General features: G+C 44.1%; 3 protein-coding genes across 4 annotated transcripts; 1 reads left to right on the top strand and 2 right to left on the bottom strand.

The window, feature by feature from the left end:
- The first annotated feature begins 306 nt into the window (after nt 1–306).
- On the top strand, nt 307–6,494 carry LOC134026463 (mitochondrial basic amino acids transporter). Of its 2 annotated transcripts, XM_062469238.1 has the most exons (5): nt 307–620; nt 1,959–2,002; nt 2,897–2,940; nt 3,179–3,262; nt 4,312–6,494. In XM_062469238.1, exon 5 carries the CDS (start codon nt 4,312–4,314, stop codon nt 5,074–5,076), a length of 765 nt encoding a protein of 254 aa, XP_062325222.1. In that variant the 5' UTR covers nt 307–620; nt 1,959–2,002; nt 2,897–2,940; nt 3,179–3,262; the 3' UTR covers nt 5,077–6,494. The 2 variants fall into 2 exon arrangements, with proteins under 2 accessions (XP_062325222.1, XP_062325221.1); XM_062469237.1 differs by lacking the exon at nt 2,897–2,940.
- A 592-nt stretch (nt 6,495–7,086) lies between these two features.
- e2f2 (E2F transcription factor 2) lies at nt 7,087–16,919 on the bottom strand. Its single transcript, XM_062469240.1, has 7 exons — nt 16,138–16,919; nt 10,833–10,932; nt 10,344–10,563; nt 10,042–10,203; nt 9,778–9,892; nt 9,445–9,652; nt 7,087–9,278 (listed from the first exon to the last, which is right to left on the bottom strand). Exons 1-7 carry the CDS (start codon nt 16,399–16,401, stop codon nt 8,977–8,979), a joined length of 1,371 nt encoding a protein of 456 aa, XP_062325224.1. The 5' UTR covers nt 16,402–16,919; the 3' UTR covers nt 7,087–8,976.
- Nucleotides 16,920–20,504: 3,585 nt separating this feature from the next.
- id3 (inhibitor of DNA binding 3) lies at nt 20,505–21,862 on the bottom strand. The gene is made up of 3 exons (XM_062469867.1): nt 21,451–21,862; nt 21,137–21,218; nt 20,505–20,629 (listed from the first exon to the last, which is right to left on the bottom strand). Exons 1-2 carry the CDS (start codon nt 21,745–21,747, stop codon nt 21,165–21,167), a joined length of 351 nt encoding a protein of 116 aa, XP_062325851.1. The 5' UTR covers nt 21,748–21,862; the 3' UTR covers nt 20,505–20,629; nt 21,137–21,164.
- Between the last annotated feature and the right edge of the window lie 1,562 nt (nt 21,863–23,424).

The raw sequence follows: 23,424 nt of genomic DNA, 5'->3' as shown, positions 1-23,424 counted from the left end.
CATCGTTGCAGGTGATGGGACATTAGCGCCAAACAGTTAATTTGACGATACTCGGTTCTGGTCAGACAGGTATAATAACCTCAGAACAAATATGATAATAAATTAGCAGCGGTTTGTAAACAAAAAATACGCAATCAAGCTTCTTCTTTTTTGCAGCGCTCCACGCTCAACTAGACTGCAAATCAAAAATGAAGAGGTGTACAGAGAGGCAGAGGGGGTGTTGTCTTGCTCACTGCGATCCGATTGGACAAAGTCTTTCTCCAAATAGGGCAAACTGTATCCCTCCCACTTGTTTGAACTCAGAAATATAAAGAGCTGGATAGATCAACTGGTGGTGTGGCTATCTACATTCTTGAAGAGAATTGAAGAGAGTCACTTCATTAAGTACACATATCTTATTCTGTAGCAGCTAACACAGACCGTGTTGGCTGGGCTTTATCTCAAGCCAGGCACTGTTCTAAATAGGTGGCTAGCTAAACTGTCAATTAAACGTACTGTAGCTAGATTACAAAGATTACTCACCTGCGAAGATTGCCGATAAAATTGATAGCCTATCCCTCATTTTGCATCAAAGAGCATTAAGGTAATGGCAATGGACTTCGCTGCGGGGTGCATAGGAGGTAAGTAACTGAAGTTAGCCAACGTTTTGAATCTATTAATCTTCAATCAATAGTTCTCCAATGAATAACATTTTGAACATCTACAGCTAGCTCAACAGCTTACTTGGGAGCCAGTTTGGCAACATTTCCTACGTGGCTGTTTGATGTCCCGCTGGCAGTGTGAGCCCGCCTCGCAGTCGCATTGAAAGACAATTATTTGCATACAGTATTAGCAAGCTAGCTAATGCAAGTATTGCGTAGTTAACTATCAAGTAATGAATGTCCAAGGTTAGTTTATTAAAACTTACTGATTTTAATTTTGTGATCGTCACCTATCCAATATGGTGGCGAAAATAACGAGAAAACACAGTTGCATAAGAAAAGTGATGAACCAGAACAGCATGCATAGTACTTAGCTAGCAAGCTACCGATACTCTCACGCCGGGTTCTAGTGTCTCTTCAGACATGCATAATTTCCTGACGATTTGCCCTTAAACCGGTCAAATGCGCCACTTAAAAAATGTCGGTGGTATCTTAGGCAAGTCAAACAACCAACCTGTCGGTATTCCTCTGAACTTGCTCACACACATTTGCTTGTCATATTGAGCTTCTTGTTAGTTCTTGAAAACAACATTCCAGTACCTTTTTTGCCTTGAATCGGTATAAGGGAAAATTGTAATACAATCTTAAACAGGGATCACTTGTGTCTTTTCATAGATCTTCATACAGTTTTGTCCACCTGAAAGTGCATGGTGTATAGTGTAACCAGACTTTCTGGAAGTGGTGATATCCGTGATGAAAGTTGGATTAATCAACACTTTGGAACAGTTAAAGTAAACTTTGGTTTTGAGTAGTATAGTGTCGTTACATAACAAAAAAAGACTAATCTTTGTTTTGTTTTAGCTGTGTAAATGCCAAGGTTGATATACTTTGTGACTCTAACATCAAGTGCAGTATTAGGGTATTTTGTGATCAAATATGTATTCCTAGATTTAGAAGCTTCAAGTCTCAAGGACACGGAATATGTTTTCATCGATCCATCAATGACAGTTGAACTGCATGCTTGTTTATCTGCATGCATATCTGACTGCCTGGTCAGTAGAATGTGAAAATGTATGATGCTCTGGACAAGAGAGTCTGCTAAATGACTAAATGTAAATGATACACTTGTACATTCAACTTGCTCTCACCAGTCATAATTCAGACAGGGCTGCATCATGTATTAACCTAATAAACTCATTGGCCACAGAGATTTGTAGATGTTCAAACCAACAGACAAAATATGTGCATGTTTCCGTTCCAACCCCCCACAAAAAAAAACATACATTTTTAGGTAGCATTTTGTCTTGTATTTTTCAGGTGCTGCTGGTGTTCTGGTCGGACATCCCTTTGATACAGTCAAGGTGAGTTTTTGTTGTGTGATGCAGTAAAGGTTGGATTCTGTTACAGATACTTTCAAGATGGGATTCTGTTATTGTGATATTCAGAATGAGCTTCATAGTGTGACATTCCAGTTGGGAATTCTTTTATTTAGGTTGTTTCAATGCTGGGCTTACACAGATACATGTAGTCCCTTGTCCTGATTCCTATTCCCCAGGCCAGATTAGCCTAGTCTGTGGGCTTCATTCATGTTTAGACAGTTGGTGATTCCAACACGTCTGCAGGGTCAGCCTCTTACAAGTGACCTAGATGTATCCGATAGACCTATAATGCTAACCAGTGCAACCACAAAACACCTTTGCTTCCCCTAAACATAGGAAATGCCAGATACTTAAAAAATAACTGCTGTAAAACTAGGGCAGTTTAAAGACCACAGCTAGTGGTTGATGGTTTTGCTAAGTATATATGTGCTGGGAGCCAGTTTAGAATTAGAAGTAATAATTTTCAGTCGCATTCTTAACTTTCAATTATTTCATGTAATGTGTTCACCTGCTGCTTTACTTAACGTGTAATTAAGTCATAGCACAATATTAACAGTATTTAGTATGTTTTGCATCAATGTTTTATCAGTTTAGACCATTAATATGTCTGTCTGGAAGACACACACACACACACACAAAAACAGCCACCTGGGCTCACACACCAATCATATCAGACAACTACTGCTTATTAGATGGTCAGATAGTAGGTCCATGTGGGATGGTGCAGAGGTGAGGGTGGGATAGGGCAGGGGCTGATGGTGGGGTAGGGCTGAGGGTGAGGTAGGGCAGGGGCTGTGGGTGGGGTAGGGCTGAGGGTGAGGTAGGGCAGGGGCTGAGGGTGGGCTGTCTAACAGCACCAGTGTCACTTTGTTGTAGATGAGGATGAGGGATTAACAACCTCTCCACGGAAGTGGGACCTAGTAAGTATATTCATACTGTCTCTCCCCTGTGTCCTGTTTTGTGAAATACAGAGAAACAGAAATCCAAGCACGGCAGAATATTTTTCACCCATGTTGCACCCCTAACACCTTTCCTCTCTCTCTGTCGAATTATATGTACTTGGATAGTTGTTTTGTGTACCTAATGTTACCTATTGCTGTTACTTTGCATGTCTATTAGTTGGCATATATGTCATCAGTTGCTTTCTCTCGTGCTCAGGTCAGACTTCAAGTTCAGAATGTGGACAAGCCTTTGTACCGTGGAACCTACCACTGCTTCCAGTCCATCATACGTCAGGAGTCTGTGAGTAGTCGCCATCTTGACCGTCAGTATCAGCAAGTCTGTAGCCTAGCAACACATTTAACATATCAATATTCTACTGCTATATATATATATATATATATATATACACACATTTATTTAATGAATGTTCTTGTTAGACGCCATTGCACGCAGCCACGAGGAGGGCTGGCTGGCCATGTGCTCTAAGCAGTGCCAAAACTCTGCCGTAGGTGGAGCCGGTGTCTAGTTTCCCCCTTGGTTCCTGGCCCTTGCGTGAACCAGCCAGTTGGTCAGTCAAGGTTCTTTCAAATTCTCACATTTGAATAATTTCTCCTTCCAAGTACAGAGCTCCCTCTCTCATTAGCTCTCTTCTCATTAGCTTACTCTGTGTGTCCTCAAAGGAAGTCAGTAATAAAGAAGCTGCTGTGAAGTGTGGGGGGGGGGGACTGGAAATTGTGGTGGCACGACACATCAAGAGCTGGGGGTCGGTGAGGACACTGCAGGCCTGAGCTATATTAAGATTAATACACTGTGCCATTTTGAGTTGCCAGTTTATGGTCTCAGTAGCTTGCTAGCTAAATTACATGCGGTCCCATAAGACGTCTGCTCTAAAATCAGCATTATCTACTGTATCTGAAAACTAAATAAATTGGTCAATGTTTGTGTGTAGTTGGTGTATTCTAACCAGGCTAGTAAAGCCTTTTCCATCTAAAGCTACCATTGTGAGAATCATGTTTACTCAAGTCAGCATCTGTTGAAATGAAAATGATTGTGCCTGTGTAATGATCAGTAGAGTAGTGCCAAAATGCTCAGGGTCATTTAACTTGATCTCCCTTCCAAGCTACTCTACCAATTATTTTTCTCCTATCTACTCTCACCTCCCTCCCTCCACTCTTCTGTGCCTTTTCCTTCTGTTGTTTCATCTGTTTACAAAGTGATCCTGTCTTTCTTTTCTCCGTGTCCTAGAGCATTTTGCTCTTACAAAAATATATGTAGAATCAAAAATGTTTTTATTGTGGCCTTTTTACTGTAATAATTGTGAGGCTAACTTGTCGCTTGTTTTTCCTCAGATGCTGGGTCTGTACAAGGGCATTGGTTCACCAATGATGGGCTTGACCTTCATCAATGCCATTGTGTTCGGTGTCCAGGGCAACGCCATGCGCAAACTGGCCAAAGACACGCCCCTCAATCAGTTCCTGGCAGGCGCGTCGGCCGGCACCATCCAGTGTGTGATCTGCTGCCCCATGGAGCTGGCAAAGACTCGCATGCAGTTGCAGGGCACAGGAGAGAAGAAGCCTTCAAGGAAGTTGTACAAGAACTCTTTGGACTGCCTGGTTAGAATATACAGAAAGGAAGGCATCAAAGGCATCAACCGAGGCATGTCAACCACGCTAATGCGAGAAATGCCTGGGTTTGGTGTCTACTTCCTGGCCTATGACACGCTGACGCGCTCGCTTGGTTGCGAACCAGACGACCCCTACATGATCCTCAAACTGCTGTTCGCGGGCGGGATGTCCGGCATCGCTTCCTGGCTCTCCACCTATCCCGTGGACGTGATCAAGTCCCGCCTCCAGGCCGACGGGGTGGGCGGGGTGAACCAGTACAATGGCATTGCGGACTGCGTGCGTCAGAGCATGAAGAAGGAGGGCTGGAAAGTATTCACACGTGGCCTCACCTCCACCCTGCTCCGAGCCTTTCCCGTGAACGCCACCACCTTTGCCACTGTGACTCTATTCCTGATGTACATGCGAGACGGAGAGGACAGGGGCATGCAGGATTGCGAGCCCCCTGTCACCCACGCACTGCAGTCCCAATCCCAGACCTCCAGCATATAAACCTGTAGGTCATGGTGGTGGAAGAGCCCTCTGCTGGGCTTGGGTGGTTGAACACCAGCGAAGAGAAGGAACAGCCAGGTGGAGCTTAATGCTGATCTAGGATTAGTGTTTTCAGTTCTGCCTCCTATGGTTCATGGTATGGGACAGTAGCTGGTCCCTGACTGACGTCCCATGATCTGCTTGTGCTCACAACCTCTCGCTGTCTGTGTAACTTCACCACTGGGTTGAAACTTTAAAACATAGGCACATTTTTTTTACAAAACAAGTCTATATCTTTACATGGAGACTATGCTTGTAAATACAATGCATCCCTCTTATGTCTGACCTTTTGTCTTGTACAGGGCAGCCTTTTTATTTAATTGTTGTTTTGGTTCACTTGGAAATTTACTGTTGCAATCTCACAGAAAGACAGAAAGAAAAGGTTACTAAGAACACACCCATGAGCATGTCCATGCATGTCGTGGATTTAGTCACTACTTTTCACCTCATGACAGGATGTTTTGTTCCAGAAGCCTTAACTACTCCATCCTATGGTAGAGTTAGAGTATGTATCTCACCTAAGATCCACCTGACTTACTAGTAAACTAAACATCTTCATAAACCCCTAGCCTGTAGAATGAAACTGTGAAACCATTGGTTATTGACAGTATCGGGGCAGTGTTGGTACCAGACTGTTGGCTGGTAAAGCTGTGGCTTACTACACTGGATATTTATGTTCTAAAGTAATGTGAACAGGGCTTGATACTAAAGCCAAGCCACATTTCTGCTGTGACATGTCCATGGTGCTGTTGCCAGTAGACCAAAAAGTTACGTATGCAGTATGGAAGGGCTGCTAATGGTTTCAGTATATCATTTTTCTTACAGTTGAATGACACTATGCTTTTTGGTTACACTTTATATTTTTGACACTGACACAACTGATTGACACACCTTTTAAGAGTGAGAAGTTACAAAGGGTTGAAGTTGTTACACTCAGGACAACTAAGTGTATTCCTATTGGCTAGAAAGTTCCTCTCAGTAGAATCAAGTAGTTATGTCTGTTAGGCGCAGAATCAAGCCACTAAAATGTGGTCTACCCCGTTAGTGAATGTGGTTGTGGAATTAATGGCACAATAACTGGACTGTTTGCACAGATACGTCATACAGACGTAGAATGTGAACTTGGATCGTGTCTGTCTGTCTTTCTCTCTTTCTTACAGTTTGACAGCCACTACATCAAGTTACGGCCTTGTAGGTTGGGCATTCGGTTGCATCCCAACCAAGTCCCATGGGATGGACTAATGGTCCGATTAGAAATGTGTTTTACACTCAAGGTCTTATGTATATCTCAGACTGGCAAATATTTTAATATTTGCCAACATTTTAATATTCTGTGTAATGTATGTGAACCGATGGTAAAATTAAACCAAGTCTGATCAGTCTGTTTCCCTGATTATTAGCTTGAATACAAGATGGCCTGACAGAACTAAGAGTGCTACACGGCTTTGAGTGAATCCAATTGAACCATTTACAACAAACACACACATTTTAACAGTCTCTTCTAGAAAACAAATAGGTGATGAAACTAACCCTACCTGGGCACTACTGTCTTTTATAGCTTAGATGCCTGTACTGCAGGTGGGTCCCTGGGCTAGGCAACTGTGGTTGTGTTCTACATGTTCTAGAACAGAGATCGTCTCCTTTTGTTCCATCCTGACCTTTGACCTACTGACCAAGTCAACCTCTCATGCTCTTCATTGTCAGGAGGTTTCCAGGGACGACCAGCACACAAACAGTGACGCTCAAGCTATTAAGTGTTTTTTGTCTACCTGGTGTGTTAATGTACCAATTTCACTGGATAGAAAGGTCATCAATGTTATCTTGTTTTCTTGTTTACTGTAGCCACACTGTTCAAACATGCTTGAATACAAACTGCACCTTGTCTAAAAGTATATGATGCCATACTGAGTCATTCTGTCATGGCAGCTGCTGAGATTAACATCAGACATTTGGGTCTGCTCATGATATCATCAACAAGGAGTGCAGAATGCCACATGTACACCATGGCTTTAATTCTTTATTCAATTCAAACAGACCACACAATATTACAAAATATTAAGTGCTCAAGTCACAGATGCAATCGTTTTGTTTCTATACCGAGGTCCTCATCAACTTTTCAATTCTATTCAGGAAAAAAAGTATAAATACAAAATAATTCTGTACAGGTACAAAAAAATAATGCTTATTGGAAAAAATACATTTTCTTAATTCAGAATTTCTAATCTACACCTTAAATCACATCTATTTTCAAATCTTACACACGCACACACACAATTTCAAGTTTTGTTAGGACAGGACATTTTGACCTCACCCACATCACAGGGTAAAGACAGAAACAGACTGGCGAGGAGCTCAACTGTAATCCCATCTCTGAAACGTCTAGAAAACAGTTCTATAGGTATGTCTCAAAAAGAGGGCTCACAGCTTTTGAGACATTGAGGGTGATTCTTCTGCCCTTTGTTTACCTAGTTTAAACTACCACACATATTGGGGAAAGTGTTCATTAGAAAAGAAAAAAAGTTCTCCATGTGGATGCATGGGGAGGGTTCAAATCGAACAATTCATCAATTTCAACTGCAGAGGGAGACAAAATGACTCCAAATTGACTCCCGGAAACAAAACACATTTGAGCCAGGTGTTTGCATATTACTGTTTTACACTTACGGAATGATTTCCTTTGAAATATATAGCAATTTAACGCAAACAATTGTATACAAATTCACATTGATAGACAGAGAGAAGTTTCCAAAAAAAAGAAACTTAGCTGCCAAACTTTCTGTCCCTGGTTAGCAAAGGATCAAAGACTAGGTAGATATGGTGACTTCACATAACTTTGATTGATGGATCCATACAAGGTCATGATCTGTGACGTTACCCACACACATGTTGATAATATAGCAACAGTAAAACGCTGCCTGGTCAGCTATGAACCTTTGAGTGCTGAGGGAGGTAGAAGTGTTTCACCTGGACAACCAGATCATGTCTGAGAGGAGGACCTTATCCATACAACCAGCTATGAAATACTTTACAATACCTTAGTTTCATTGGGATCAGTGGGAAATACACCACATAAGCCACAGACCTATGGAGAAACTGCCACCAGCCACAACCCTCTAAACACATACAGATCTGACAGAGTAGGAGAAGTATAAACAATATGGTGGAAATTCCACCTATCAGAGAAGAGGTTGTTGAGGCATTGCCCTATCCCGTCAGATGTTACTAAGTGTTGAGGACTGAAAGGCTGGTGGAGTTGTTCCTGAACAGGTTCAATGCGATCCCTGGTATCTTACACCTGGGTGGTAACATACTAAACAAGCATGGATACCACCCTGTGAAGCCACTGAGTTAAAGCTGACATGATACATTGCCAAAGAGGCTGATGGTCCAACAGTGGAGAAAACATGTTGACTTTCAAAAATAAAAGAGCATAAGAATTCCTGAGATTTGAGTTTTTCAATGTAAACACCCAATTCCTCCCAAATGCCCCAGCTATATTATTTGATATGCATAAAAGATGGCTGCTATGTCTTACCAGTTAGCACACTAGACCGTAACAAGCCATCTGTTCTTTACAAATTAGTCACATTAACAGCTTTGAAGACTGGACAGTGCATGCAACCCTCCCCTCCCCCTGAACCCCAAATATATACATTTTGCATGAAGAATTTAGAGGCAACGCCTCACTGACATCAAATAGACATGGCTAAAGCAAAGCATGGCTTCATAGTGTAAAGTCTACATAGCTCATTCCTCCATCTCTCCCCCGTTCCTTCTGTCGCATTCTCCCCTTCTTCATCAATCCCACCCTATCAGATACATTCCCCTGAATCCCTCTCCATCGTGCTCCCTCACTCTATCTCAGCTACGAAGTAAATCCCCCAGGTCATAGGTATCGAAGAAGTCAGACACACCCTCTCCGTCCTCCAGGCCCCAGAGGTAGTCGTCTTGGTCGAGGGGTGGGGAGAAGCTGACGAATGGGGCGTTGGGGTCGGGGGTGTAAGAGGGGCCGGGGAGCTGGTCCTCTGTGATCTGCAGCAGACTGGGAGGCAGACCCAGGAGGCCCTCCACGTCCAGCAGAGAGCTGCTCCCGCTGGGGGGCGGGAGGGCACTGCTGCCGGGGGTGCTGGGGGGGGGCAGGGGACGAGGTGCGGTGAGGGCAGCTGTGGAGAGGAAAAGAGAGGAGTGGGGAGAAGAGAACAGGAGACGAGTGGATTAATGACATACTACTCAAGAACAGTTAACATGTGTCTAAAGAACAAATACTATAAACTTTCATAATAAGGCCTACCAAACACTGTCCCTCACTATAGCCCCAAAAAAGCTTACCTTCCATAGGCTCCTCTTTGACAGTGTAATTGGATGCTGCCGTGGTGGGGGTGGCAGGCGTTCCCAGAGGGTGAGGTTGGGGGCTAGGGTAGTCCTTACTGGGGGTGGAAGTGCTCTTGACGGGACTGGCATCCTCCAGACCCTCCTCAGGACAGAGGTACACCTCAATAGGCCCGTTCTTACTCTTCAGGTAGATCTGGAGAGAGCCCTGGAGGAGGATAGGGAGGAAGGGTTTAGGATTAGTATAAACATCTAGGCCCAATTTCCCAGACATGGATTAAGCCTAGTCCTAGACTAAAAATTACTAAAAATTATATTGAGATCTTTACTCACCCCCGGAGATTCAGGAACTTCCAGCTTGGTTTCAGAGGGGGCCTTGACAGCAATGACCGTCTGGTCCTGCAGACTGCTAATGGAACGAATGTCCTGATAGGTCACATAACCTAATGTGGGGCAGAGTCAAGGAATGTAGACCAACCGGAACAGCCGACACGTCCAGGTGAACACAATGAACACACGCCAACATACAGACTCAGACAGACAGGCATAAAGACCATACATGGGGATGTGGAAGCAGTTTTTGGACTGAAAGGATATCTCTGGTTGTCTTTGTGCTCTGTGAGCTGTTTGAGTTGGGTGCTGCTAGACTGGATCAGATCATCCAGAGCGTTCTCCGCTCTGTCCAGGTCCGCCAGCTCTCTCTTCAGCGACCTCGCCTTCTCCCCTCCGCCTGCAGACCCCTCAAACACACCACCCACCCTGGACGAAACGCACACACCCTCAGTCAGATAGATCCACCTCTGTATCATAATCACAGAAAGGTCTCAAAGATGTCTCTAGAAAAGTCTCCTCCACGGCATGGTGTGTCTATGATAGTATTTCCTGTCTAGTCTACTTACATCCACTGAATGTTATTCTTGGACTTCTTGCGGATAAGCTGGACTCCTTCTAGAACGTTGGTGATGTCATAGATGCGTCGCTTCTGGACCTCCAGCACCTCGGTAGCCCAGTTCAGATCCAGAACCCCGTCTGGTGACTCGCTGAGCAGGCCCACAAACTTCTTAGTCAGCAGACCCAGGGAGGTGTCGTAGCGCGTGCGCTCACCTGGAGACTTAGGGGCTGAGGGGAAGTGACACAAGAGGAGGATTTGTGGTTGGGCGGGGGATTGGAGTTATGCAGAAGATGAAGACGTGGCAAGGGGAGAAATCAGAAGTGAAGCCATAGACAGCCACAGACAGACAAATAGACAGACACAAAAACAGACACAGACACAGACAGATAGACAGACACAGACAGACACACAGATAGACAGACAGACAGACAGACAGACAGACAGACAGATGCAGACGCAGATACAGATACAGACACAGACACAGACAGACACTCACTGCGGGGGCTTGGGATCCTGGCTGCAGCGCTGCTCTTGCCCTTTGGTGTCCTAAAGTCTGGCAGGTACAGAGGATCCTCCAGGTCCAGCTTTCTCTTGGCCTGCAGGGGGCGACAAAGATGCAGGACTTTTATGAGAGACTGTCGGTGAAGCGCTCAATACATTTTACCTCCCTGTAACTTTGACAAGGTAAAATACTTGTTTGTCTTGTAAGGTCCTTTGAATTGAATTGACTAGAGATTTCCACGCTCCAACAAACAGTTAGGCTGTTCAGGGAACATGGTATAACCTTAGCATTTGATGGCTTAGACTGGCTTTAACTAAAGTAAAAACGATACAATGTCCTTTCTTGGCCTTGAGAGAGTTTTGAATAAAAGTGTAAGCTGTTGGAAAGGAGCTGAGTCCTATGGCATAATATCCCAGCTATAGCCTGTAGAAACTGGCTCTTGTGTGTCTGAATACTTAACAAGCCCTTTTGACCTTTAACATGGCCCCATAGAGCTATAGATCATGTGTGTGCTAGAGGAGGCCTATACAGTGAGCCCAGCCCATCCACAGCACTGTCACGTCTGTGCTAAGGAGAGAAACGGGATTCGTAGGGGCTGTTGAAAAGTACCGGGTTGTAAATGTAGCAGAGGTCCTCAAGAACTAGAACAAAGCACCCTCACACATTCTCAAGTACTTCAAGAGGGGGTTGGGGGGGTGGGCTAGTGTGTGTGCATGTGCATGGGACCACCTCCCGACCCTCGCCCGCCAAACGCCGGAATATCCCTGGACTCACTCAACGACTCCCCTCATCCCCTCGGCCTGCATTTCTCCCCCTTCCCCGACCTCCCTCCTTTCTCTCGTTCTCTCCTTTCTTCTCTCTGTCTTTCAAGAACACACAGGCAGGCTGCCACATTCCTGTCTCGCACACTGCTGCCACGAGACGGCTTCAATCCATTGGTCACCTGCCTGTAATCCTTAATACATCATACACACACACACACTTACCCACGCGTTAACTTGCAGGACACATGATCGTCACGGTACCCTGTCAATTATTTACATATTCTCAGATCAGAGCCATCACACCTAGTCACAGACACACACACACACCCCTGAAGCTCTACCTTTGCGTTCACACGGTTGAGTGATCTTACGAGGTGTAGGATTTCATCCAGACGGTGCCGGCTAATTAGCACTTGATGGTAGGATGTGGTGAGTGTGTGTGTAGGGGGGGCACAGTTCACCTCACACCTTCCTCTCCGTCTCTCCTTCCTTACTTCACCACTTTCCTCTACTTCTGAGTTACTGACATGGATAAAACACAACTTTTTACCATAACCCCCCATGTGACCCACAAACACCATTCTAGTACCCCCTAGACCCCCCTTTCCCTCAGCACACACACGTCCAATGAGACTATGCTCTGCTTCAGCATGATGACTAGGGTTATTCAGCACATGCTGTGAATGCATAGCTAGGGGCAACACATGTCTTAACCCAGAAGATTAATCCTGTCAGTGAGGTCCTATGTGTCTATCCCTTACACTACGACTGTTATGAACACTGGAATAAATTCTAGGCATGGCTCAATAAGGACAGAAAGACAGAACCACACAGAACAAAGAAATGTAGTTGCTTTCAGCTGTAGATTTGTGCCTCAGCAAATCTGAAAGGAAAATGGTATGAGTGTGAAAAGGAGAGTGGAAAAAAAGGGGGGGGAGGGGGGGGAGACCATTGTCCCAGTGTCCTCTGTGACAAGTCCACCTGTTAGGAACGACATCTGGGACAGAGCAGCAGGTGGTGTGTGTGTGTGTGTGTGTGTGTGTGTGTGTTGAAAGCAGAAACGTGCCAGTGCTTCCACACGCACATTCCACTTTCACTTCAACTTTAACAAGTTCAGTAGAGAACGTTTACTGAGCACAGCCTAGCAATGCCAGAGCTACAGGAAGTACTAGGTGTCCTATATGGTACTTTACATACACACTTTACAGTTGACGTGTAATGACACGTTCACTGGGAAACCTGTTCAACCACAGTTGAGGAGACACAAAACCCCAGTCTGTGGTCAGGCAGGAGTAAATCAGCTACTCTGCCCTGGGGAGGAAGGAGGGGACGGAATGAACAAGAAAATTGTCACCACTCCATTCAGACCTCTCTGGGGGGATCAGAATCTTTTGTTGTCCAACCACAACTCGCTGAATTAGCCGGAGTGTCAAATACAGAAAGCACAGACGGTGGAAGTTTATTTTCGCTTTCAACCATTTTTTCTATGCAGCTTGGTCTGTCTCCATCCTATTGACCAGAACTCCTAGCACCAGTATTTGGGACCAATACAGACAGTTCAGAATAGTTGTATTTATGACTTGTGTTGGTTGCTGAGTGAAGCAGAAAGGGCCTTACTTCCTGCACCAGTGTCTGTCGTTGTGCCCTGCAGCTGTTGGTGAGAAAGCTGCAGGGAGGCCTCACTGTCTGAATGAAAGCTCCCAGGCTGTGTCAACACTGTGCAAACACAGCTTCAGAGAAAAGACATGTCCTGTCTGTCCCACAGTAAGCCAAACATGCTGAGAAAACAAATTCAACACACACACAACTGTATGTACAAACTCCTTGATCAGAGAAACATGAAATACCTAACTACTGCTATTTACAGAATATTACCATATGTCTGAAACTAATTCTGAGCTTTCCCTCTCTACCTCAAAGCACACATAAATGAGTTAGTGTTGCAACATACAGATAACATGGTGTCACCCAGGTCACACCCACACACGTGAGTCCAGCTATGTAAGTCAGTGTGTCCACCATTCTCTATTTCTCTCTCTCTCCCTCCCCCACTATTTCCCCATATTTCTCTTCCCCCTAGTCTCTCCCTATCTGCTTTGGAATATTTTACTGTCTATATTTCACAGGAGTTGCACATGTTCCAGTCAGATGAGAGATGTGTGTGAGCAGTCTCACCCACATGAATCTCACTCATCAAACCCTAATGCCTAGAAAAACCTACACCGAGTATCATGCTATCCTGCGAGTGTCCTTATGCCTCTCCAGTACAACCTATTAAAGAGTTGACCTTTCAAACGTACACAATGTTAGGGTGCCAAAGGAAGAGAAGGAGGTGGTGAGAAGGAGCTGCTCAGTTTGAGCTGGTTGTTTGTGGAGCTGGAGAGTGGGGAAGGGGACTTTGAAATGCAAATCATCCGGGTTGGAAGCATGTTTGAGGGCCTTGGACAAAGGGGGAAATGCAGGAAGATGGAGCACCAAGATAAGCATATCCTACAAACAAGTCTACTAAGTGGGCAATCACACCCTAACACCCCATGCAAAGCCCCAATGGAAGTCTCTGGTAGGTGGCTGGGGATAGGACTAGGGCAGTCAGGCCTAGTGTTGGCAACTTGGTGTGACATGGTTCTTGTGGTGGCTGTCTTTTACAGAAACACTCATCAATATGGACTTTTACCCATACAGGAAACACAAGCGGGTGCAGAGTTATACTCCACAACCCCCTCAATCTTCACCCCTGCCACGATCACATATTAGCACGGAAACAGGCAATCATCTCTATGTCTCAGGATAACCAGAGTTTATTCACATGAAGCCTGCTTAGTGTCAGTCATATTTGACCTCCTAATGTACCGTTAGGCTCCATCTCTCTAACCCCACCAGTCATGGATGGACGGCTTGATTGAGTCACTCAGAGGGACTGAAACAAGGAAGTCAGCGATTCTCTCTGACACATACATCTCTCTTCTATCTTTCTTTCTGTGGTTTTCCAAGACAGTACCAGAATAGGCCTTCCGGTGGACTTGGGAAACTGTTTTTTTTACAGCCTGTTGTAATCATGATGTTGTTTAATGATTGTAGTTAAGAAATGACAGGAGTCAGGCAGTCAGCCAGGCATGGCCTTCTTATCTAAGTAATAGCTGATAAGAACAGGGTCAAACATTCAGTTTCATTTACTTTCTGAGTTGGTAAAATATAATAAAAATGGCATTAGTGTCCTATCAGTATGGTTCAAATAGGTCTTAATGATACAGACTGTTGAATGAGAGACTGCTTCTTGTACACATATATTCACACATTTAGTCATTTAGCAGACGCTCTTATCCAGAGCGACTTACAGTAAGTACAGGGACATTCCCCCGTGGCAAGCAGGGTGAAGTGCCTTGCCCAAGGACACAACGTCAGTTGGCATGACCGGGAATCGAACTGGCAACCTTCGGATTACTAGCCCGATTCCCTCACCGCTCAGCCACCTGACTCCCCCACACTCACAAACTATCAGTCTGAAAACACACTGGGTGTGTATGTTATTATCTTCTGATGTCCATGGGGCTGTATTCTACATCATCTTCCTAACCCACCCCCCTGACACACGCATAGCTGGTCTGAGAAGATTGTGTAGGCTGAAACAAGATGGCTGCTCCTGGGCCATAACTTTAATCTGAAAGGTCACGTGACAAATAGATCACAAGTGGCTTATTTTTTTATACTTCACAACTCCTGAAACATTAGACTGTAGTAACCAGGCGAGTGGGGGACGAGGAGATTTAAAATACACACAGCACAACATAACACACAGCAGGGTTTACATCCCAGGGTCAACAAGTTACACAGATGCAGGTCAACACAGCAGTTGTCCAGCGGTGACCCTAAAGAGACACAAACAGATTGACGGCCTTTACATGACCTAACAGGTGCTGACTGGATAGGCTAGGTGTGGTTATTGTTCAACAGCTGAAGGGCACTCCCTGGACTACTGCAAAACGCTTTTTTTTCTGGTAAATGCCGGTTGAGAAATAAAGTACCAGTTCCTCTCTCTCTTTCTCTGTAGATATGACATCTCTCCTCCTCAGATCAAAAAGTTCAAACTTAAACCCTATAATGGTACTAGTGGTGGTGGGACACATAAGCCAAGGGACTATCTATCCATGCACTATCCCAGCCCCCCCCCCACTGAGAGCAACTCATCCTTCCATTCTTTCAGGGGGGGGGGGTCAGCTACAGCTGCGATGCGGCAGCGGGAGGAGAAATGTCAGGGAGACAGTAAAACTAGTTTCTCGCTCGTTTGCAGCGCAAAACAAGATGACTATCCCATTCATTCACGTGAACGCACACTGACTACTCTATATTGTATCTAAGAGTACGTCAGGCGACTACAAAATGTAAAATGCATGCATACCAATGGAAATGAGGAATAAAGTCTGCCCACACTGTAGTTGCTTGCTAGTTAGCTAGAACACAATACATTGGCATCACTGTATGCTATACAGTTACACATTACTGTGGCCGGTACATCTTTTGTTTAACAGGGTCTTTACCGGGAGTCGACCGGAGGATGCTCTGATGGGTTTGGCCTCAGGTCCGTGGGGGGTTGCATAAAGGCAATTCGCCCTTTGTTCCGCTGCTGTGGTGTTGCATATCTGAGTGAAGTATCCTGTCGGTACCGAACTCATCGGTGGACTCGAGAGTCCGGTGTTGAAGAAGTCTGTCTTTACTCCCGAAAGAACTTTCTTTTGCGAGCAGGACAGTCCGATTGCCCCCCTACCTGATGCAGGAGAAATGCCTTTGGGCATCCGGATCATTTTGATGTACTAAAATGAAGAGATCGTTGCAATTAAACTGCTGGGTTTGTTCTAGTTGCACACCGAGGAGTATGACTGGACTCGATGAGTTACTAGCTCACGAGCTGTAGGCTATTTCCTATGGCAAAGGATAGCCTACTTTGTTTTCTCAAACTAAACTGCAATTTCATAAAGCAGCTATTTTGTTTATATTATCCGTGCAAAATGCATACGTATAATATATATGCACTACAGTTATCCTTCGCACAGTAAAAAAATATTATGATGCAAGAATCCAATTCAGTTGCTTGTAAAGGGAAACCGATATTATCCTTTGTCCAAAGAAGTACAGAGGTCTATTGCTATAAGCTGAATTCTCAAATAAATAAACAGTCCAACATATAAAAAGTCTAAAATCAGCAGATGTAAAAGTTTTCTTCTTGAGTTGCAAGATCTTCCAATTATTAAGAGTATTCTTCGTTTACGGAAACAGAGACTGTAGCCGTTGTCTGTCCAGCTACACGGGTTGGCTTGTCACTCAGAGAACGGGAGCTTACAAGAATTACTTTTTACCGCCAAACTTGGTCCCGCGAAATTTAGATCTCCCGCGGTAAGAACTCGATCCTGGTTGGCCAGCGGCACGTTCGGATTGTCCTTCTCCGCATAATATTTGCATAGAACAGTTGGATCTGGGCGTGCCAAACCATAAAGAGGCAGCAGTATGATTTGTGTAGTATTTTTGAGAACAATGACAAATTTGAAAACATGTCGCTTATCCCATATTCTCACATATATTATAATTCTTCAAAAAAAAAACTCCAACGTTACTTTTTCACTAATCTTTTTACAATATTTTAAAGACAAAGGGCACAAGTAACTAAAAAATAGTTTAATTATGTACTCTGTGGAAACTGCTTTAAATCCGTAATCCTTATCTGAAACGAGCATCTTACCCAAACTACAAGTGAGAAGTCTGTAATTTGTTGAATTGTGTGGCACAAATGTGATCATAAAAATAAACGTGTAGAGCAAACATTTCCACATTCACGTAGAAGGTGATCGATCATCATGATTCAATGAGGTGCCCCCACCCCCATGCCAGACCCTCTAGAGAAATATGACACACATAGCCTTGCCGTTTCTACACAGTACCTGTGAGGCCCATGGCGTCAATTGCAACCCCACTCCAGCGGAGAGCCTGGGACAATCTCATACAAGTCAGATGAGGTGATGACTGTTGGAGACACTCACATTAAGAAGGAATGATGTGGCATGTCAGTGTGCTTGCATAATGTGCTAATTAAATCTCAATAGCCCCCTTAAGGCCCTGGAGGGACAGAGGGGTAACCCAGGAAGTGTGGGAGGCAGTTTAGTCCCCATCAGCAAAACCACCAGATTTAAAGTAGAAACAGTGAAGCACTTCCCACATGTGGGTAATGTGTATTGTATTGTAATGAGAGTTACATACATTTATTACAGATTAATATTTCTCATGTCTGCGTTTTATTTGTAAGGTTATTTTGCGTAGATTATTACATTAGACGTATCCATAACATTTTCCTAAGAAGTACATTTTTTTCATTAGGCCAGTAGTGCTCAGAGGCATTGTTCGATACATGTTCAAATATCTCCATCTTGTGGTGCAAAGTGGAATTTGATCAATACCACAACAGCAACCCAGAGCACTGTGGTTGAGAAAAAAACTGAGTGAGAGAAAGAGAGAGAGAGAGAGAGAAAGAGAGAGAGAGAGAGAGAGAGAGAGAGAGAGAGAGACAGAGAAAATATTGTGATCTCTGTAACACAAATTTGAATAATTCAGACACAATACAAATCCAGTCAATGTCCCTCTTGACAAATTGTAGGCAATTGTAAGACAATTGTAACTAAAGGAACACTTCAGCTGTCATTTGTCAACAGTTTTAATAGTCCTTGTACTTTCAATCATGTACGCCATGAGATATAACTCATCTTTTACTTTCAGTAAGCTGATTCTAAACTAGACTGCCAACCAAAACATTGAGGTTATAAGCACTAACGCTCTAGGTCTCTGCTGTGTGGAAGACCACTAGATGGGGTAAGTGTGCTCCTGTCTCTTACCGCAGGCCTGCAATTCCAAATGTAACCACCAACTGTCATCTGTTTTCAAATGAGTCCTACCAGTATGACAATACAGACTTGGATGTCCGCAGTTCCCAGTAAAGCCTCTGGAGGCTTTCAAGGATTACCAGTAGCAACGGTAAAGTCAGTAGGAATCCATTGCTCATGTATTAGCCATCCACTCATGACGTTTCTGTTTCATGTTTGTAATGTTTCAAGTGAGATGTTTTGGACATAGACCTGTGCTCAGCATAAATTCTGCATAGGTGGAATTGCAAAAACATTCCCCACCCACCATTTAGATGTGAAACAACCCAGAGCTTCGACATTGATGTCCCCATTTCTTCAACCCTGATCTGCGCTGGGTATGCCCCAGTCAGTGAGTCATTCACTTGCAGCACTGGTGAGCAAAGGCAACTATGACTCCCAATTTTCAGAAAAAGTCATGAGACCAAAAAGCCAAAGCCCTGATAATAATGTCATGTAATATCTCTTTGGGTGCCTCAATGGCTCACTGCAGAGAACGCATTACATATGGGCGAAGGCCCTGATGCAGCAGCCTGGGTTCAATTCCAATTTCTGCATGTATTTTCCTCTCTCTCTCCCTCCATTAAGGTATCTAAACCCCCCAGCTCTTATAACCCCTACTGTTTCTATAGTTGAAAACTAACCTTACATTGTTCATTCAGTAGTAACACACACATGCGCACACAACACTGGGAACACATGGAAAAGTATCATCCAATGAAATGTGTCCTAATTTCCCCATCATGTTGTCCTTCCTCCAAGGGCAGCAGTCAGCTACATCAAGGATATAGAGAGCTCACCTCATGCCTGGCCAGAGACATGGGCAGGAACACAATCTGTTCTGCATGTTTTCATTGGGGTTCTTTGTGAAAGAAACACTCCAAAACATGTGAACTCCACACTGAAAGGCCCAGAAGATAACACACCTGAGCACCGAACAGGGCCCCAAGCAGGAATCTAACCCAGGACTTTCTCGCTGTGAGGCAACAGTGCAAGGCCTCAGTCTGCATCCCCATACATACCTAGAGAATAGGGGTACTTAAAGTACCCACTTACCCCGTGTGCCCACTTGAAGTATCACCCTACAAGTGCTCCGGAAGGAACCAGGTGAACACTTCACATCAGGGCACCCATGTGTATGTCTGGTTAATCTAAGGGGTGTGCAGACATCCTGGCTTCTGCTTATGGAAAAATGTATATACATACAGGAAACTCCCTTCATTTTGATTTCTAACCACAATACCTCAAAATTCAACTGAAGACATCCTGGGTGCTAGGTGGTAACCAGAGAAGCACATCACCACTTTTGATCTCTTTAGGAAAGTATGACAATGATCAATTGGTTATTAATAGTGCAGAGAAACTAGATCATTTGAGAGACATTTGAACATTTCTTCATTTTATTACATAAGAACATACAGAAAAACACACTTTTATAAAAAGTTTATAAAACTCAACATTGTCTGTAGAAATGCATAATCCCTACAAACACTTTACAATCAACTCTAGTATAGAGTTCTGATTAAGACCCGAGCCCCCATCCCTCTTGACCCACCCCACCAATTCCACATTCGAACCCTAACAACCTCACACCTCACACACTACGTACATGATCACTTCTAACATTCTCCACATCTTGGGTAAAACAAAGGAAACACAAGAAGAGAATTAAGTGACATGCTGTAAGACTGTTCAGGAAAGAAAGAAAGGGGTTGGGGTGTAACTAAATCATTTTAGTCCGGAGACTTTGGGTATGGAATGTAACAAGAAAGGTGGAGAAAAAAAATCTACAATGATTGAAATTCAAATACACTCATTGGGATTGAAGGATAAAGGGGGATGAACGCAGATTGAGAAAGAGAGAGTGGTGCTGTAGCTTTGAGAATGTCACTTCAGTTCCTTTTCAGCTTTGGTGTTGTGGACACGTCTGGTTGCCACCAACTGATATTGTACAGAGAGAACAGGAGGTTGATCTTGCGTCGAGAAAACAGTCCGCTTTCTTCTCTCTCTCTCTCTCTCTCTCTCTCTTTATCCCCCCTCTCTCCACTCCAAATACCTATCCCACCCTTTCTGCCCCTCTTGTCCTCTTGCCTGGAGTGAAGTGGAGACATGTGTTTCCCTGCACCTGCATGGAGAGAAAGGAAGAAAAGTTAAGTCAGATCTTGCTCTCTCTCTCTCTCACGCTCCCTCCCTCCCTGCAGAGGGAGAGCAGACAGACTGGCGCCGAGCGTGGAACTTTCATTAACCCCAGGCAGATAGCGATGAATCCGCTACACATTCACTGGGCTGCCTAATTGGCAACCATGGTGAGTTGGTGGGGAGGAGGAGAGGAGGGGGGGGGGGTCAAGGGAAAAGAGCAGGGGACACTACTCTCTCTGCATATCAATGCCCATACAGCTACTAACTAGAAAAGTGTTGCGTTAATTTATTTAGACTGTATTCCCCTGGGAGCGTGTTGCCTCTCTGATTCAACACTTGCATCCCACCCAGTTTACACAGCAGTTGAACAAGACAGCTTTAACACAATACTAATGTATACTATATAATGTATACTCTATGTCTATGATATAATAGGTTTAATGAAAACAACAATAAGGCATTAGGCACAAGAGACGGTTAGATTAATACACACCATATGTGGAAGTTCTGCTTCTACTCCTTTAGTGACACAACCGACCATCGTCTTTGGAGAAATTGCATGCAAGGTCTGCCGCCTGGATGTGAAGAAATGGGAACATTATAAGTCACTGTGTCACTTCTCTGCCATGTGCAAGGGTTGAGTAACATGTTGCAGCAGTTGTCATTGTCGTTACACAATGTATGATACAAAACTGTGGTGCAAACTTGATTTTTTACAATTTTCTGTCCACTGCTAGGCCAGACAATGACAAGTATTAACATTACAGGGATAAATGCGAACAAAGAGAGAGATAGAGACAAGCGCACCTTTAGTGACAGGACCATTTCAGGTGTGGCTGTCGTCTCGTCCTCAAGCGCAATCTGCAGGTCAAAAATGTAATCGATAACGTGCTGCAGAATCTCCACTTGGCTCACGGACTTGTTCTGCGGTATACTCGGAACCAGCTCTTTCAGTTTAGAGTAACAGTCGTTCATGTCGCACAGCGCACCCACGGGTTCTTCCAGAGATGGCTTATTCCGGGCGATGGCGAGGCTTTGCTCCGAGATACAGCACACGGCTTCGTAACAGCTTCTGACCGACCGCACTGGACTGATAGCCTTCATGATGCGTGTGTGAGTTTGGGTCTTCAGCTTGAAATCGGGTGTTTGATCTCTATGGATTCAGATACGATCAATCCTTGCTCTCTCAACAGTCGACAGCGAAAGTACCCTTGGAACGCAGCGAGCATGGTCTTTATACAGCTAAAAACAAGGTACCGCCCCGCTCTCACAAATAAATGAACTCCGGTGTTCTGATTGGTAGTCATGGAGGCCCTGAAGAGTTTCTGGCTTCGTATTGGCTGTGCGTAGTATAATCTACAAGGGGAGGCTGGAGGAATGAGGAAGTAAAGTTTGGGATCCTCTTGATGCCTTTAGGATGCACATAGGGATTGTCAAGCAATTAGACGCCTAATTGCCGTTCTACAACCATCTGCATTACAAAAGACATGCCTTTGAGTGAATGAAGTGTAGCTCACATAGGCCTATCCCTGATTTAACTTGTTTAAGAAACAAGCTCAATGCCATACTAATGAAGACAAGACAAATGTAGATGTCCAGGATCATTTTCAGTTGATAAAATTCAAGCCACCAATGCCGAATTCGACCATAACAACAATGTGTTGTCTAATGACTTGGAGACTTCCTGTCGTCAGTTTAAAAGGGATTTAAATACAGAAGGGGTGTATTTATTAAAGTTTTTTGCACATGATTTTTAAGATCATACAAATGTAGACATATGGGTAATATACAGGGTTTACACACGGGGATGGACTATTCCTCTAGGCAGGTTGACGCAGGGACATCGGTAATGTTAGACTGTAAATAAGATTATGTTTTATGTCGGCCTACGTTATGTTATCATTTGTTTGAGCGGCTTTACGATTATGTCACCAGACAATCGATGTCTGCTCCTCTGTTATGATTTCTGATAAGTGCAGTAGACTGTAGTTGCTTATAGATCGTGTTCAGCAAATACTATCTGAACAATTCAACAATGAACCTCAAAGAAAGTTTAATAAAACCTACATGTGTTATATTCGTTGAGAACATTTCCATTTATTGGTTTCAAATTCACACCAAACCTTGCAATTAATAATGAGCACTTATAAGTTTGTTCTCTTTCTTTTTAACCCTACATTTTTAGAATACATCAAAGCACGTCTCTTCTGTTCCTATTTGGTCTTATTTTCCCTTTTCTCACAATCCTGTTTTGTGGAGGAATGCACCCTCGCGCCAGCTGTGTGTCCTATTCCACCCCAGCTGTGTTGATCTAACGCGCCAGTCCCAGACATGCTGGCGCCAGGCTCCCGACGTCATCCATTCACCCGCTCGCTCCAACGCGCCCCTCTGGCAGACGGCCCGCCCTGACCAGAACCTCGTCGCGCACTGGGTCTGCCACTCAGCGCTCTGAGCCCGCCTCCTTTCCTCTGCTCTGTTGCTGCTTGCATTGCGGATATGAGTCTTTTTTAGTAGAGCTAACCTTAACCTCCTTAGGACAAATTCATTGCATGTTATTTCATATATTACAGATTTCAAAATAACATGATAGCTCTCAAGACATGGAAAAGATGATTAGATTTCTGGTTCAGATCTATGGCACACTGATAAGAAATAGAGCATATATTTGTCTCCAAATGTAAAAAACAAAACAAAAAAACAATCAAAGATAGAAGAGACATATCCTTCTTAATTGATTCGACTGTGGGAACTTTGATAATTGTTCAGTTTTATAGAAACGTT

Source organism: Osmerus eperlanus, chromosome 9 (genome assembly GCF_963692335.1).
Source record: "Osmerus eperlanus chromosome 9, fOsmEpe2.1, whole genome shotgun sequence".
Classification (NCBI taxonomy): domain Eukaryota; kingdom Metazoa; phylum Chordata; class Actinopteri; order Osmeriformes; family Osmeridae; genus Osmerus; species Osmerus eperlanus.
This window is presented reverse-complemented; position numbering and strand designations above follow the sequence as displayed.